Source organism: Pimephales promelas, chromosome 2 (assembly GCF_988280905.1).
Source record: "Pimephales promelas chromosome 2, fPimPro1.hap1.1, whole genome shotgun sequence".
Classification (NCBI taxonomy): Eukaryota; Metazoa; Chordata; class Actinopteri; order Cypriniformes; family Leuciscidae; genus Pimephales; species Pimephales promelas.
The window spans coordinates 15,249,809-15,266,580 of NC_142770.1; the positions used below are offsets into that span (position 1 = coordinate 15,249,809).

Sequence of the window (16,772 nt, forward strand, 5' to 3'; positions counted from 1 at the left end):
GCACAGCACTCTCCAGAAAGAGCCATTTAATGGTTTATTTTTCCAAAAATATTCTCTAAGAGATTATACCCCTGGAACCCCATAAGGAGATGCCGCCTTTTTTAAAATTAATAAAATTAATTCATTCATTAAATTTATATAGTTCTAGAACTTTTTCGGACATGAGGTTCAGTGGGTGTGTTACGTTTGTTTGCTCGCGTGCGCGCGCTTCACTGTAGAATGTGAGCGCGTGCTTGCGTGGCATGTCCCGCCCTGCTATCCGTAGTAGCATACACAACAACACACACACACTGCTCAGCTTTTCCTCAGTTTCGTGTGTGCGCGTGTGAGCTCATCTGCTGTACAGAGGGAGGGACGGACAGACAAGAAACATCGCTTTGCGACATAAACCAATCAGAGCGACACATTACCGAAGACATCGATCGGATTTATTTATCAATCTGACGGAAACCACCATTAGTCTGTCAAACAATAACCTTCAGAACCCCAAAGAAACATTAAGCGCTGACGACATGGCTGATTTTAGTATTGATAAGAACAACCTGCCTGGCGTAAAAGAGGGTGAGTGAAGATGAAGACGATGGTGTGCGTGCCGAGACATTGTGTGTTTGCGATAAAACAAACAGGCGAATGGCACGCGTTTGTCTCGCGCAGAGAGAAACGCATTTACCGAACGACACGAGCGCGAGCTTCATTCAGAGATGTCCGTTGTGTCCTGTCAGATTATTCAAAACGTTTACTATGATTACATTGGGTTCAATTATGAATGGCTCAGTAAATTGGTCATCTTTTATAACATATACAGAAATATTTCCGTCAACAGAGCATTGTTGTCATTGAGTCCTCAGCGGTGAGAAACGCCGTTATTAACTAATATAGAAAGAGAAAGCGATTGATTTATGGCCTGTTTTGCCTCAAATATAGATGGCGTAGAGTGGCTAACATTAGCTTTAGTTGGTGTGGTGTGTAATGTGTATTGGCTGTTAGCAATGTGAATTCTGGCACATGTGTTGAGATTCAGCATGACTGAAGATGACTGGTGCAACCCAAGCTGTTGGTGGCTGATCATCTTGTTATTAAAGGAAAAGCTTGCTTTGCAGGATTTCAACCCCACTAATTTTAATGCTTAGGGAGGATTAATGTGGCAGTATTTACAGACCTTGTCATTTCTTCCCCCAAATCCTGTGTGTGATAGTTTATTATCTGAGGTTCAGAGTCAACTAGCCTACTGGTCTAAAAAAAAAAAAAAAATGAAATAAGCAGTTATAGTAATTGGAGACAGAATATTGATTTTTATTATTATTGTTTCATATAAAATAAGTGATTTAAATTGAAATATGGCCGAGAAGGTTAAGGACAGGCCAAATTCACAATTTAAAACGGATTAATTTTCATTCAGATTCATTTATTGGTCAGAAACTGTTAGAAATGAAAGACTTCCAACAAGTGCCTTTTCCTCCACGTCCTTTTATTGAGTTGTGAACAGACCATACAGAATCAAAATCACCAGCGCTGGGGGAGCCAGAAAAGATAGCTCAGCCTCCCCATATGTGACATGCAAATATATATGAAAATATCAAGGGGAGTTATCTGGTCTTATCCAATAGAATTATATATGACCTCATGCCATATCATATATACGTTGTATAACATTTATATAATAACTCCGAATATGGTCAATATCCGTTGAAAATACCCTCAGAACCTAGGGATCCTAGAAGACTTTCTATATGTAACAAAAGAAAGAAGAACAGAAAGGGGAGAGGGAGAAACTCTCCAGATGTTTGAACTTACACACATACATACAGAGGAATGTGCAAGCAAAGCATAAACTCTTCATAAAGCCTTTATACTCTTGGGCCTAATGGACATAGCTGAGACTAAAAAGACTTATATTTCTGACAATGGCCCCTTTGATAATGACAGTTATCATATAACAGAATTATCATATCACATGATCAGCATGTCCATTATTACAGAATAATACACGAAAAAATCCTTCAATCAAACATTTCCTTCAAATGATTAATACTTGATAGTTCTATTCGCTAGAGAATATTGAGAGGATACGAAAGTATTCATAGCACGATAAATCAACATCCTAATAAATCGGATAATACAGCATCCAACCAAGTTTCATTACCACTGCTTATAAGCGCTTGTGTGTAAATTAGCAGATTTTTTAGCACAATCAGGTATAAAAGCGACTGTGCAAACATGACTTGATGGACTCAATGATACTTATTGCTAACTTAAATCAGCAATCTCGTTTTTCTTTTTTTTCTTTTTTCGTCTACTTCTCTTCCTCGTTCTCCTTTCGATAAGTGCTGGATATCCACCTCCACATAGGCTTATACGCTCCCTGGGGACGGGGCTGCCTTCACTCTGCTAGCATGGATCCACTGCGGCTGGAGGTCAGTCAGAACACCGGTCCTTGTCACAGCGATCACAGTGGCAGGCCCAAGATAATTCGCTTCCCCAAGCTTTGTGGGTTTTAGACACTTCACCAACACCGACTGTCCTGGAACAAAGGGATGAGTTGGCTTTTCTGAGGGAAGAGGGAGAGAGAGAGAAACATCACCATTTATGCCATTTAACGTTCTAACAAGGGAATCCACATAATCTGCGATGATCACCTCCGTGTCACCTGTGGAAAGATTGCCAGCGCGACCTCTGACCCAAGGGGTCGGGAAAGGTCTACCCATGAGAATTTCAAATGGAGACATTTTTGTAGTGGCTGACGGAGACATTCTTATTTCCGTCAGTACGGCAGGCAACAAATCAACCCAATTTCTTCCCGTATCTAGACACGCTTTATTTAGACGTTCTTTTATCGTTTTATTAAGTCGTTCGGCGTTCGAACAAGATTCCGGATGGTACGGGATATGGAAATGCCAATTAATTTTCAGCTCTTTAGCTAATAATTGTGTAACTTTAGAAGTGAACGGAGTTCCATTGTCGCTTGCTATCACGGTCGGAATACCGAAGCGCGGTATAATTTCTTTTGCAAGAATCTTTACTACTGTCTTCGCGTCTTCTTTTCCACATGGAAAAGCTTCAGGCCACTTAGTAAATCGATCAATAATCACGAGCAAATACTTGTGATTTCCACATGGAGGCATGTGTGTAAAATCAATCTGTAAATATTGGAACGGAAGTTCTGGATGCGGTAAAGCATCATGGCGGATTGCCTTGTGCCTGTTGGTTTGAGCACACACTAGACAAGCATCCAATATCAACAAAGTATTTCTTCGAACATTGGCTATGCAGTATGATCGATTCAAATTTTGTATCACTTTCTCTTTCGACACATGTGATACACCATGATAATGTCTGCACAGCATTACAACTGTGGATGCTGGTAGTGCGATTCTACCTTGCTTATCTCTTAAAATACCAGCTTGATCTGGTTTCACTTCATTGGCTGCCCAATGAGTCAAATCCTCTTGAGTAGGATTTGCTTGCAGTATTTTAACATCCAAATCATTAATCAACGACGAATTCATCATCGGCACTTCATTGCTTTGTTCACTTACATGTGGACTACATATTGCTTCTTTTGCTGCCCATTTTGCTACTTCATCTGCAAATCTGTTTCCTTTGGCTTCATCAGATTCACCTGTTTTATGACCAGCTACTTTAATAACTGCAAGCTTCAATGGTTGCTGTGCTGCACTAATCAGTTCAGCCACAACATTATGATGCGAAATTGGTTTTCCGTCGGAGGTTTTGAAGTTTCTTTCCTCCCATAATTTAGCAAAATCATGGACTACACCGTACGCATATTTGGAGTCAGTGTATATATTGATGCACTGACCTTTAGCCAATTGACAAGCTCTTGTTAATGCAATCAGTTCTGCAACTTGTGCTGATTTATATGGCAGTGAATGCGCTTCAATTACTTTATCAGGTAATTCAACAATAGCGTAACCACACAAATATGTACTGTCATTTGGCTTAAAGCAGGATCCATCAATATACCAATGCAAACAATGGCTGAGTGTCACGATCAACAGGAATGCTGAAAAAGGCTGAGCTTAAATCAATAACAGAATAAAATGTATGTGCTGAAGGAATTGAATTTATTATATTCTGCACATCTGGCACAATCGGAGCAAGTGGTTTTATCAAATCATTAATTTTTCTCAAATCTTGTGTTAAACGCCAAGAACCATTTGCTTTCTTAATTGGATTGATTGGTGTGTTATAAGGTGAATGAGTTCGGATCAGAATGCCTTGACTCAGGAATTGTTCAATGAGGGGTGAAATTCCCTCCTCTTTTTCCTTTGAAAGTGGGTATTGTTTTTGAAACACAGGCCTAGTGGTTATCAAATTCGCCCTATAGGGCTGAACATTTATTAACCCTACGTCATCTTTGTGTTTCGCCCACAATTGAGGGTTGACACCCGAAATTTCCGGTGTCAGCACAGTTGCAGATGAATCCTCAACAAGAGCACTTCCTGTATCGGTCGTAATGGAGAAAACTGCGGGAAACAGAAGTGTCAGAGAGTTAGATTCAAATTCCAATTTCATACCTAGCTTATGCATCAAGTCTCTACCTAATAGACAGAATGGTGAATTCGGTATGATTGCAAAAGCATGCATTTTAAACAATGACGGCACGTCATTACTGGTAATCGGTAAAGATGGTGTCAAATCGCATTTCACAGGAACATTATTTATGCCCACAGAATTAATTTTCTTTCCTGTGACGGAGCCTGAGTACACATTTGAACTTAGGGAGGAGACAGAGGCACCACTGTCAATCAGAAAGACATATGGTTTATGGTCAACTTTCAATTCAAGAAATGGCAAAACATGTGATTTATTTGGATATTGAATCGAAAGTAGTGAAAACTCAGACTCTTGATTCTGCGGGCCCCTTCATGCACGTTTCCATTCAGTCTGATACACAGGCTGTTGCTTCTGACTTGGAGAGAACGAAGGTTGGGGCCTTGGCCTATAGCCATCAGAGCGTCGACGCATCTGGTTCCTATTGGCCTGCTTCATTTCCAACTTCTGCCTGCAAAACTTGGCCACATGCCCTGTGCTGCCACAGCAGAAACATGTTAGAGGTTTTGGTCTATAACCGACCGGACGGTTCGGAGCTGAGGCATCAACCTGCAACATTATCGGAGTCTTACCTCGGGAGGAGACAAAGGCTCCTGCAGAGGAAAGCTCACGCAAACGTTTGCCAAGGTCATCAATTGACATAGTTAAAAAGTTATTCGTGGTGATTCGAATTAATTGAGCAGTCTCGTCATGCATATTGTTCAGAAACGTGTTCACAAACAACTGACAATTATCATCATCAACAGGGATGGCAGATTCTTCAATCCAAGCACGTTTAAATCTGTTAAAGAAAGCTACTGGACTCTCACCAGCTTTTTGTTTCGTATTAGCTGCATGGGAGATGTCTTGTTTAGCAGATGACAACTTCATCAAGAATGTTGTTAATTGTTTAAAAAAAGTTGAAGTTTACCTGCATTGGCCCACACCCAATCAACATCGTAATCATCGTAATCATCCATCACGCGAACTCCACGAAAAGATCGCGACAAATCAACAGGTTCTGAATCTCTGATCAGAATACTACGGGCCGGTGGCGCGTCATGTATTGGGCGTAACAGATCAATTTCTTCTATTAATTCTTCCTCAGTAATTTCAGCAGGGAGTGTTTTAGTTAATATGAAACGATAATCCCGCCCTGTCAATTGACTGTAAGCTGTCAGTCGCTTCAAAACTGAAACATACTGATGCGGAGTTTTAGTCGGATCTGGAAGTTCTTTGCAAATAGCTACAACGTCGGCAAGAGGCAACGGATGCACTTTAAAGCCGTCTGAAGTTTCCACGAAAGGAAACGTAGTCGCAGCCTTTAAATCAGGATACAGTTTATTTCTCACAGGCGTCTCACAAACTGCTGGAGTCTGAATGGACTCATATTTAGGAGGGTGGGGGACGCTTACATCGGCAGTGTGAGAGAAACTTTTTTTTCTCTCACTCTGTGTGACTGGATTTTGAGCGGTCTGCGTCTCTCTATCAGGCTGCGCACTGAGTGCACCCTGGGAGGGAGAAGATTTTTGATCTTTATTTCTTTCTGCAGTTTTATCTATCTCCGGTCCGCGATTCCAGTATTTTTTCATCGTTTCCCATGTTTTATAGGATCGTTTCATATAATCAAAATCCCAATTTGGATCACCCCAATTTCCAAAAATCATGTCTTTAGCACTTTGCATGTATGCATCTTTGAACGAACCTTCACGAGGAAACGGATCTAGCTGTGTTTTACCAGCTGACCAGCCAGCTAAATTTGATAGATATGGTTCCGTGAAAAATGCTTGATCATTCCGAATCATAAAATCTTTCGGCGTTTCATCAATTAGCGGCGGACTTATTTTATTTCCCATTTTAAGCCACACAAAAATTTCTCCTCTAATTCAGAGTTAACAATTTTTTCAAAATAGTCAAATGAAAAAAAACAAAGGCAAATTGTTAGTACAGATAGGAAACAAAGAGATGGAGGGAAAAAATAGAAGGGGGGGGGGGGGAATTAGGCCTATGTATAGTCTATTCACAACCTCAAAAAATGAACGGAGTTATTCGAAATATCTCGCGAAGATACTTCCTAAAAAACAGGGGAAAGTGATCAATTTCCTCTGTTCATCCCGTATTTATCAAAACACGAGGTCAAACCCAAAACATCAAAAGAGGTAGCAATTCTCTTTTGTGCTCTTCCCGCGCTTTTTATCAAAAAAACGCGAGGAACGACGTCATCCCGCAACGATATGAGGAGAAATCCAATTTAACAAAAAATAGTGAGGGGGATCAGACCTCCTTTTTTTGCTCTTCCCGCATTAATTCAAACACGAGGATAACCATTCTCCCAATCGATTACGAGGATTTTACCAAATATGGTAAAACTTCACGGCACTAAAATTACAACAATAACTTTTTCTCAGCAAACAGTAAGAACCAACTCTCTCCCTTCTTTTAAAAGAGAAAAAATTAAATTCTTACCACTTGGAGAAATCCCAGGACCGAGCCCCCAAATTGTTAGAAATGAAAGACTTCCAACAAGTGCCTTTTCCTCCACGTCCTTTTATTGAGTTGTGAACAGACCATACAGAATCAAAATCACCAGCGCTGGGGGAGCCAGAAAAGATAGCTCAGCCTCCCCATATGTGACATGCAAATATATATGAAAATATCAAGGGGAGTTATCTGGTCTTATCCAATAGAATTATATATGACCTCATGCCATATCATATATACGTTGTATAACATTTATATAATAACTCCGAATATGGTCAATATCCGTTGAAAATACCCTCAGAACCTAGGGATCCTAGAAGACTTTCTATATGTAACAAAAGAAAGAAGAACAGAAAGGGGAGAGGGAGAAACTCTCCAGATGTTTGAACTTACACACATACATACAGAGGAATGTGCAAGCAAAGCATAAACTCTTCATAAAGCCTTTATACTCTTGGGCCTAATGGACATAGCTGAGACTAAAAAGACTTATATTTCTGACAGAAACCGAATCCAAATAATAGTATTTGTAAGCAATTTGGGACAGTTAATAATTTCATATGAAATCATTTATCTTAACCTAAATACATTCAAAGAGGTTAACCTCTCTAAAGTTGCGGTCACATTTATACTTATATGGTGAAATTCCAATGGCAAATTGCAGTCATTTCAATAGAAGTAGGCCTATGTACAATCTAGAAATTAGCATGAGACCAATCATTTCCCTGTTTTGATTTTCTATCATCACAGTTTAAGTTTAGTCTAATAAATACTAGTGTGTTGCCTAGACTACTCTAGTTTGTTAAACTTTTAACTAAGGATGCACCGATACCAGTATCAGTATCAGGTCCGATATACTGCGGTCTTGAACTCGTACTCATCAAATAGTTTTTCCCTCTTTTCCACCTCACTTTTAAATTGCTTATGAATGCCCGTGCAGATTAGCTGAATTTTTGAATGGTGGGTTCATTATTTTGCAGTGAAAATACAGGTATCGGTACTCTGTATCGGCAAGTACTAAAAGTATTGGTCGGTATCAGACGCGTTCTGGAGAAAGTGGTATCAGCGCATTTATACTTTGAACACAGAATTGTCATGTTCGCCAATAAAAAGCTGCTTAGTCTGGAAGTGACATTTAAGTAAACAGACAATTGGTGTCTTTAAAACAAACTACTTTTCATTCAGATTTAGTTATTGGTAAGCAGCTGAAATTCAAAAAATCAATTAATCTAGTTAATTAAGGACCACAAGTTGGTTTCTAGTTGTTTATTTAATTTGAATTATTTTCAGTCTGAGACCACTGAGGAGTAAAACAAACTAGCCTACTCTTTAAACAACATGACATTGTGTCTCTAAAAGCCATTAGAAACCAAAGTGGCCAATGTTCGTGAAAACTGGCCATTAGACTCTTTTTTTTTTTTCACTTTTGTTTTTTTTTTAATCATTGAGCCTATTTATACACCTAGAACCCCAAAAGACTAGTGAAAATGTGTTTTCTCATTTGGTTAGATGTATTGTGTATTATCTTTATAAAAAATTGAGTGTTCAACTGTAAAATTTAGAATAGTTTCACATGTTTTGAAGACACAACGGGTACGACACATTTCTCACTCACGGGTTTCTGTTTGTTTTTGCTTGAAGAATGTCTTTGTGGGTTTCTGTTTTCAGTTGTTCCGTGTGTGAGGATTCAGCATTTTGTTGTGTTGCAGCTGCTTTTTTGCTCATGGAGGCAATGTTGGGGATGTTTGCCTGGAAAACTTGCAGGCTTAAAAATTGTGCTGGTTTTGCTGCCTTGCTAAGATCTCATGGGATGCTTTCAATGTTGTTTTCATGTTTGCTTTGGATAGCTTTTAGCTTTTCCTTCTGTGGCTGTTTCTTGTTTGCCAGTCACTGCTCGGGTGGTGCTTGCTTAGTGCATTCATTTTGAACGCTATATTATATGCTTTCAAAATCTGAGGTAAATTATCCGTTATCGCTTGTGGCACCGTAACCTAATGCATTTGAACTTCGACAATCAGTTCCTCGCCGATGTTTGATGATTAAATATTCATGACACGCAGAACTTCCATCCAATGAGATCTCTGCACTGTAAAAAATATTTTCAAGATTTGCTATCACAACATATTTTCTTTTGTCAAATCAACTTTATAATAATTTATTTAGTTGTGATAACTTTTTTTTTTTGAGTTTCTGATGATTAAATTAATCTCCTTCATTGTATTAACTCACTTTTTCCAGTTCAATCAACTTAAAATTTGAAGGCAACCCAGGTTACTTTTTTAAGTTAAACCAGCAGTATTTTTTTTACAGTTTAGTAATCACAACATTTTTTTCTTTTGTCAAATCAACTTAAATAATTTATTTAGTTCAGATAACATATAATTTTGAGTTTCTGATGATTAAATCATTCTCCTTCGTTCATTGTATTAACTCACTTTTTCCAGTTCAATGAACTTAAAAAAGTAAGTAACCTGGTTGTCTTAAAATTTTAAGTTAAACCATCAATATTTTTTTTACAGTGTGTGTGACAGCAACGTCGCAGAAATAGGAACCGTTTCTAAATTAGAAACTTTTTGTGTCGCCGTCGCGTCTGGTTAGGACAAAAACTTTGATTAACATGAAAAAGATACCTTTTATCGTGTGTCGCAGCGTCGCGTGTAGGTAGGACACGGAGTTGGCCTCACAACACAAACAGCTGACTCGCCGAACCAGCTGGTGCCGTTAATTGACGAAACAACAGGTTAACTAAAAGACACGATTAATTACATGATCATACACCCATTGTATTCAAACAAATGTTGAAATTACCTTGAGTGATGGGATGATCACTGGACAGACGTGTAACGATATACTGTGAAGGGCTTGCTTATCTCATCTGGTTAGTACAACAACTATCTGGCGTGTAATTTACATCTCGAAACACCAACTTTTGTATAAAAACTGGCGACGTCCTGGCAAGATCCTTGATTAGTTTACTGAGTTTGCTGGAGAACTTTGCTGGAGCTTGTGACGTCTCATGCAAAGAATAGAGGGACGGTAATCTCTCAGATTTCATTTAAATTAACTTCATTTGTGTTTCAAAGATAAACGGAGACGTCTATCAGACCAGTCTGACTCAGTACTGAAGGCTGTACTTATATGATGACTGAATAAAAACCTTTAAGTAGTCTCCATGCATATGGAGATGAAGCCCATAGTAGATGCACAGTCAGCACCGAGTTCTTGTTGTCACTAGAACTTTCTTGGTTCCTTCTGCCAAATGTTACTCAGCCGTTATATAGGGCATTAAGATGCCATGATAGTGCTTCACCAACCAGTAGACTAAAAATAATAGTTTGTGAAATGCACATTTTGGTATTGGTTCCTCATTTTAGCGCTATGTATATCCTCTCAGTTCTGCAGATTTATTTTAGTCCAGGACGCCACTGAAGATATTAATCAGCAGCAGATGGACGACGTGTTTAATCACAAATCTGCAGCAACGGCTTAATCTTATCCTCTAGTCTTTACATGTCTCGCCCAAGCTAAGCGTACAAACACAGACTGATGTGAAAATTGATAGGTAAATTAGTATTGTGCAAATTGTCACTAAATTCACTCACAGCTGTAGCACACAGTCTGATTATGGTGTGAAACTGGGTGCGTGTGTTTGGTTATATTAATTACGCTCAATTCCCTGAAACAGTAATGCAGTTTTTCTTGCAGACTAATACAGAAGTTGTTGTTATCTGATTTAGGTTATCAGAGCGTGTGTCAGACGCTTGAGGGAGTTTTTTTTTCCAGTCACAAATTAAGCACACGATTTCATTGCTTCTCCACCTGTGTTAAGAAACGTGTCTCAATATCCGGGAGGCTGCCAGGTGCAGAATCAGGCCTGGCTAAGACATAAAAAAGGAAGATAAGATCATGTTAAAGAGCCGACATGGTTTCAGTTTCGCAAGATATTTATAACTGATGTGGTCATTGTGTGTTGCCCTGCAGTTTTAGACCAACTCCAATAATACATTAATATATTAAACTATAGGCTACATGATTCTATATAGTTGTTATTGTATGTTTTTATTTTTGCTATATCAATATAGCCTTCTGCTCTTTTGGAATTAATATTAAATGTATTTGAAATATGTTTGAGGTCTGTAAGATTTTAAAAAAAAAAATGTTTTTTTTATAGAAATCTAAATAAAAAGTTGTTGATTATTTGAGAACTTGGTTACAAAAACAAAATTCTTAACATTAAAACTAGCCACACTCACAAGCACACAATTATGATGTTCTCATTATAATTTTATGTAGCTTATGTGACTGAATTGCGCTGCACATGTTGCTCTTTAACTGTATTTTCCTTTTTTGAAGTGATTCTAATCATATTTCAAGCAATTCAAACCCATCATTCATGGCGAACAGTGCGCATTATGAAGTTTCTCAGCTGAAGGAAATAATGCATTATTTTTCGGCTTTAATATTTTGACCATATTTTTGGGCTGATAACATTAAAATTAACACACATCAGCTGATACTGATATGGTGGCCGATGCATCCCTAATTTAAATATATTTAAATATGTAATTTAATCCTGTATAGTCAAAGCTAAATTTTCAGAATCATTACGCTTTCAGTGTTACATGATCCTTCAGAAATCATTCTAATATGCTGATTTGATGCTCAAAAACCATTTCTTATACATTTATATGTATATATAATAATATACATTATACAATCTTGAAAACAGTTGTTCTGCTTTTTTTGTGGAAACCATGATAGTTTTTTTTTCATGATTGTTTGAAGAATAGAAAGTTAAAGAACAGCATTTATTTGAAATCGAAATTCAGGATGCAGATGCACCGATGTATTATTTTTAATTTTTTTTATTTAAAGGGTAACCAAACCCCTGGACTCCACCTACTGGCAATATTTGAAAAATGCTAAAAAAGTGGGCAGACCCCAGCGGAGATAGAGGGGGCAAAATAGATGCTAAAAACACTCTAGCCTGATCGTTTTCAATACTCGCAATTCCAACTCCTGACTCGCTACAGTGGTTTTGACGAAACAAGCTGGTTTTTATACTGCCAAGGGCGTAGCTCGTACCAAGAGCGTGGTGAGCTGAAACGTGCGTACGTCACGAAGAACCGCTAACATCCAATAGGAAAATTCAACTGCAGTAGCCACCGTTCAACCTGAAGAGGGCAGCACTAAGACGTTTTTAACACCATATATTGTAGAAATAAAACGCTTTATACACAAATTCGTGTAAAAGTTACTCGAATCAATGACTGGTATTAATAAAGATCCATTCTTCTTACAGATCATTAAATAAAAAAAGATGGTTTAGGGTGTAGTTACTCTTTAAATAAAAGGGTGTCTCTTTTATGTGAGTGTGATTATTATATAAATAGCAGTTGAATATAGTAGTTTGGGCTCTGTTGTCAATTTTAACCTCTAATATCATAGTAATGCACCAAATGAAAAGGTTTCCTCTCTGTCTAGTTTACTAGTTGTTTTTTTTTCTTTAAAGGGTTAGTTCACCCCAAAATGAAAATTAAGTCATTAATTACTCACCCCCATGCTGTACCAACCCCGTAAGACCTTCGTTCATCTTCGGAACACAAATAAAGATATTTTTGATTGAATTTGAGAGCTGGATCAGTCCTACATAGGATGCCTAAGGGACTGGCTCTTGACGGCCCAGAAAGTCATTAAAGAAAAGGTTTAAATATTCCATGTGCCTACAGTGGCTCAATTATAAGTTTATCAAGCGACAAGACTACTTTTTGTGCGAAAAAAACATAAATAACGACTTAATTCGACTATTCTATTACTTCCTTATGAGCGCATGTGCGAGAACTGAGACGAGGACGTTCTCATTCGTCTACTTCTTGTTACCGGCTGCTCCGCTTAGGAGTATTACCGCCACCTACCGTATAAAATGATGATCCATATATAAGGCGCTCCGGATTATAAGGAACACTGTCGTTTTTTTAGAAGATTAAAGGCTTTTAAGTGCACCTTATAGTGCGGAAAATACGCAAATTGAAAAGCGTACGTACAGCGCGCATCTTCCTCTGCTTGTAAACAGAAAGTTTTGCGCTTCCAGCTATATCAGCACATCATCTTATACGGTAGGGGGCGGTAAAACTCCTAAGCGGTGAGCAGCCGGTAACAAGAAGTAGTCGAAGGAGAAGAACGTCCTCGTCTCCGTTCTCGCGCATGCGCCCATAAGGAAGTAATGGAATAGTCGAATTAAGTCGTTATTTATGTTTTTTTCGCACAAAAAGTAGTCTCGTCGCTTGATAAACGTATAATTGAGCCGCTGTAGGCACATGGAATATTTAAACCTTTTCTTTAATGACTTTATGGGCCGTCAAGAGCCAGTCCCTTAGGCATCCTATATAGGACTGATCCAGCTCTCAAATTCAATCAAAAATATCTTTATTTGTGTTCCGAAGATGAACGAAGGTCTTACGGGGTTGGTACAGCATGGGGGTGAGTAATTAATGACTTAATTTTCATTTTTGGGTGAACTAACCCTTTAAGAAAATCTAACTATCGGTATCGGCAGATATCGGTCTGAATGACCGGAGAACTGAGTATCAGTGCATCTCTAACAGAACTCTTTTGTAACATAAATGTCTTTACTGTCAATTTTGATCAATTTAATGCATCCTTGCTGAATAAAACTGTTAATTTCGTCCCTAAACCTTTGAACCTTTGTGTAAATCCAATACTAACTTGTACTTTGTTGCACATTCAGATAAATGCCACAACAATGTGTGAGACTGTGTTTACCTAAACCTGTTGTCCTGAAGTTTGCATTGTGGACTTCCTGCATGTTCTGAAACTGACGTAACTCTTTGTCAACAGTAGATAATCAGATTTCTATCTCTTTTTGTCCGTGTGCAGTGTGCCGGGACTTTGCCGTGCTGGAAGACCACTGTCTGGCCCACAACCTTCAGGAACAGGAAAGTAAGTCATAAGTAACCTGTATTTTTTTTAAACATAAATGAACGTTATTGCATGGAATCTTATGACGTTTTTTTTTTTTTTTTTTTTCACTAAATGAATCATTCAAAGCCTTTATGGTTTTTCATGTCCTTTTGAGAGCTAGTGCAACATATTAATCACAGTGGAACGAAAAGTCCAAACTTATCTTCCCCTTTTGCTGCAGTGCAAGGTTTTACACCTTCACCACAGATCATATCTATCATATGTATGCATGTCGGAGGGCAATTGAAAATCCTGAGCTCTTGAGGACACAATGAAGGACCTAGACAAAATGTGGATGGCTGTTAGACACAGCATCTGATTCGACGACCTCCAGCTGCGCTTCACAGTCCTCGTGTTTTTGTGACAGGCTGTAATATTGCAAACACACTCAAATCAAAAGGAAGTTCCCCTTCCAGGAAGAGTCAGTATCTGTGGCATACAAAAAAAAAAATCTTAGAAAGTTTGTAGCCGCAAAAAAACAAAAGAATGCTTTTGCAGATTCTTTCAATTGTATGGTTTTGGAAAGATCTGAAAACCCCCTCTTTATGTGGGCAGGTATTGGAAACACAGGTTCCCTTATGGGGAATTCAATTATTAATAAATTCTCCCGGCAAATGAATTTTTCTGTGTGATCTGCTGTATCAATTCAATAAATAAACCCATGAGAAGTCCTTAAAAAACTGACCTTTAGACTTTATTTTCTCTACAGGAGAGCTAGATTTTAGTATTATTTATATATTAGGCTATTTCTTCATATTTTGTATTAAGCTTTATTTTTATATTTTCAGGTTTCATTTTAAGTTGGAGTAATTTTAGTACTTCAATCTAATTTTTATTTCCACTTGTTGCTAAAGCAACTAAAAATTGTTGGTTTAATATTTTCATATAATTATTTTATTTCAGCGTTATTTTAAATGCTTTCATTTCAGTTTTCCTATTAAGTTTAAGGTTGTTTTTATTTTTTATTATCTATTATTTTATTGGTAACACTTTACAATAAGGTTCATGAGTTAACATTAACTAATAATGAACTGAACTTATACAGCATTTGTTAATCTGTAATGTTAATTTTAACATTTACTATTACTTTATTAAAATATTGATAACATTAGTTTATGCACTGTGAACAAACAATGAACAGCTCTATTTTTATTAAGTAATGTTTACAAAGATGAACAAAAACAGTAACAAATGTATTGCCCATGGTTAGTTTCTCATTAGTTCATACATTAATGTTTAATAAATTCATCTTATTGTAAAGTGTTACCTTTTTAATTAGCGGTTTTAATACTTTTACCAATACCAACACTATAGTAGAGTGTTAAATCAACACTGACGACCTTTCATCAGCTTGCGTGTCACACATCAACTTTGTTTGGTCGCACTGTCAGATGGTGCGAAACCAGTGAATGAAAGCCAGATAACGACTCGTAATGTAATCTTCAAATAGCTTGACTGACTTGAAGCTATATCTATCACATAAATGTTTCGATTTATGGATTTTTTCGTTCTTTCTGGTACACGTTCTCAAATGTAACGTGTGCTCACAGTCACAGGATCAATAAAAAGTGTTCAGACTTTGGGAAGATGATGCACTGTGTCGGCTAGAATTGCGTCACTGTCTACGATTTACTGCCGTGTCGATGCAGCACGTTGACTCGGCCTTGAAAGGGCACTGGTTTGATGTTCCCCCCTCAAATTGCCATTTCAGAGCATGTGCTCCCAGTTAAGATATATAAGATGCAATTACATATTATCATAAATCATGTAACATGGTGTTTACATGGTCATGTAACATTGTAACTAAAAGTTTTGTCTTTTAATTATCAGTCCACAGTCATATATTTTATAAACTTTAGAAAAATATTTTGCAAAAAATAGTAATTTATTCATTTTTTTATTATTTATTTATTATTATTATTATTATTTGCATTAGTTGTTTTCACTGAATTAATAGTTTATTTGGTTTTTAAAAAGTTGCATAACCAAAACTAATTTATCTTATTTTATTATTATAAATGTTTTGCATACATTTCCCCCACTGAATTACAATTACATTGTAATATTGTCTTTAATTATAATGATTCATTATTGTTACTGCTATCATTTTTTAAATTATCATTATTATGACTAAACACAGAATATTAAGTAAGTAGTCACTTAGTTTGACTTGAGTGAAAATGCTTTTGTTTTTATTACTAATATAAAAAATATATAATTCATTGAATAATAATAAATCGGAATTATTTTGACTTAATATTCTGTTTATTTATAGTAATAAAAATAATAAAAACAGTAATATTGATTTTATTAAATTACTATATTATTATTATTTTACTTATTAAATTACTATAACTGCAATAAAAATGTTATTTTATAATTGTATTAAATTTAATGTCATTATTATTATTATTATTAATAATAATAATAATAATAAATAATTATTCAGGGCTTTTTCTTTCATTATTATTATTTTTGAAATACTTTTTCTTACAAATGTATGTAAAATATCAGTCTTTACTTGTTGATTTATGAATTATAATAGACTGATGGGGATAAACAACACTATTTTGCTGCTACTTTTTTAAAATAGTTTTTTATTATCTAAGAATTTCTTGCTTTTTGTTAGTTTTTATTAGTTGTCATTTTTATATAAACATTTAACTTCTAAAATAAAGGTTTACAATAACATCGCCATCTTCTGTTAAATGTGGGCCTACATGCTCATCTATCGTACAGTAGATGATATTGGTAGAGGG

General features: G+C 36.7%; 1 protein-coding gene across 2 annotated transcripts in view; it reads left to right on the forward strand.

Annotated features, from left to right (window-relative positions):
- Window positions 1–281: 281 nt before the first annotated feature.
- Window positions 282–16,772, forward strand: part of ccdc50a (coiled-coil domain containing 50a) — a 30,977-nt gene continuing 14,486 nt past the window's right edge. Inside the window, exons 1-2 of one of the 2 annotated variants that reach the window (XM_039668693.2) lie at window positions 282–561; window positions 13,930–13,992. In XM_039668693.2, coding sequence (XP_039524627.2) covers window positions 513–561; window positions 13,930–13,992 — 112 coding nt within the window. In that variant the 5' untranslated portion in view covers window positions 282–512. The remainder of the gene's footprint in view (window positions 562–13,929; window positions 13,993–16,772) is intronic. The other variant, XM_039668694.2, reaches the window with a different exon arrangement.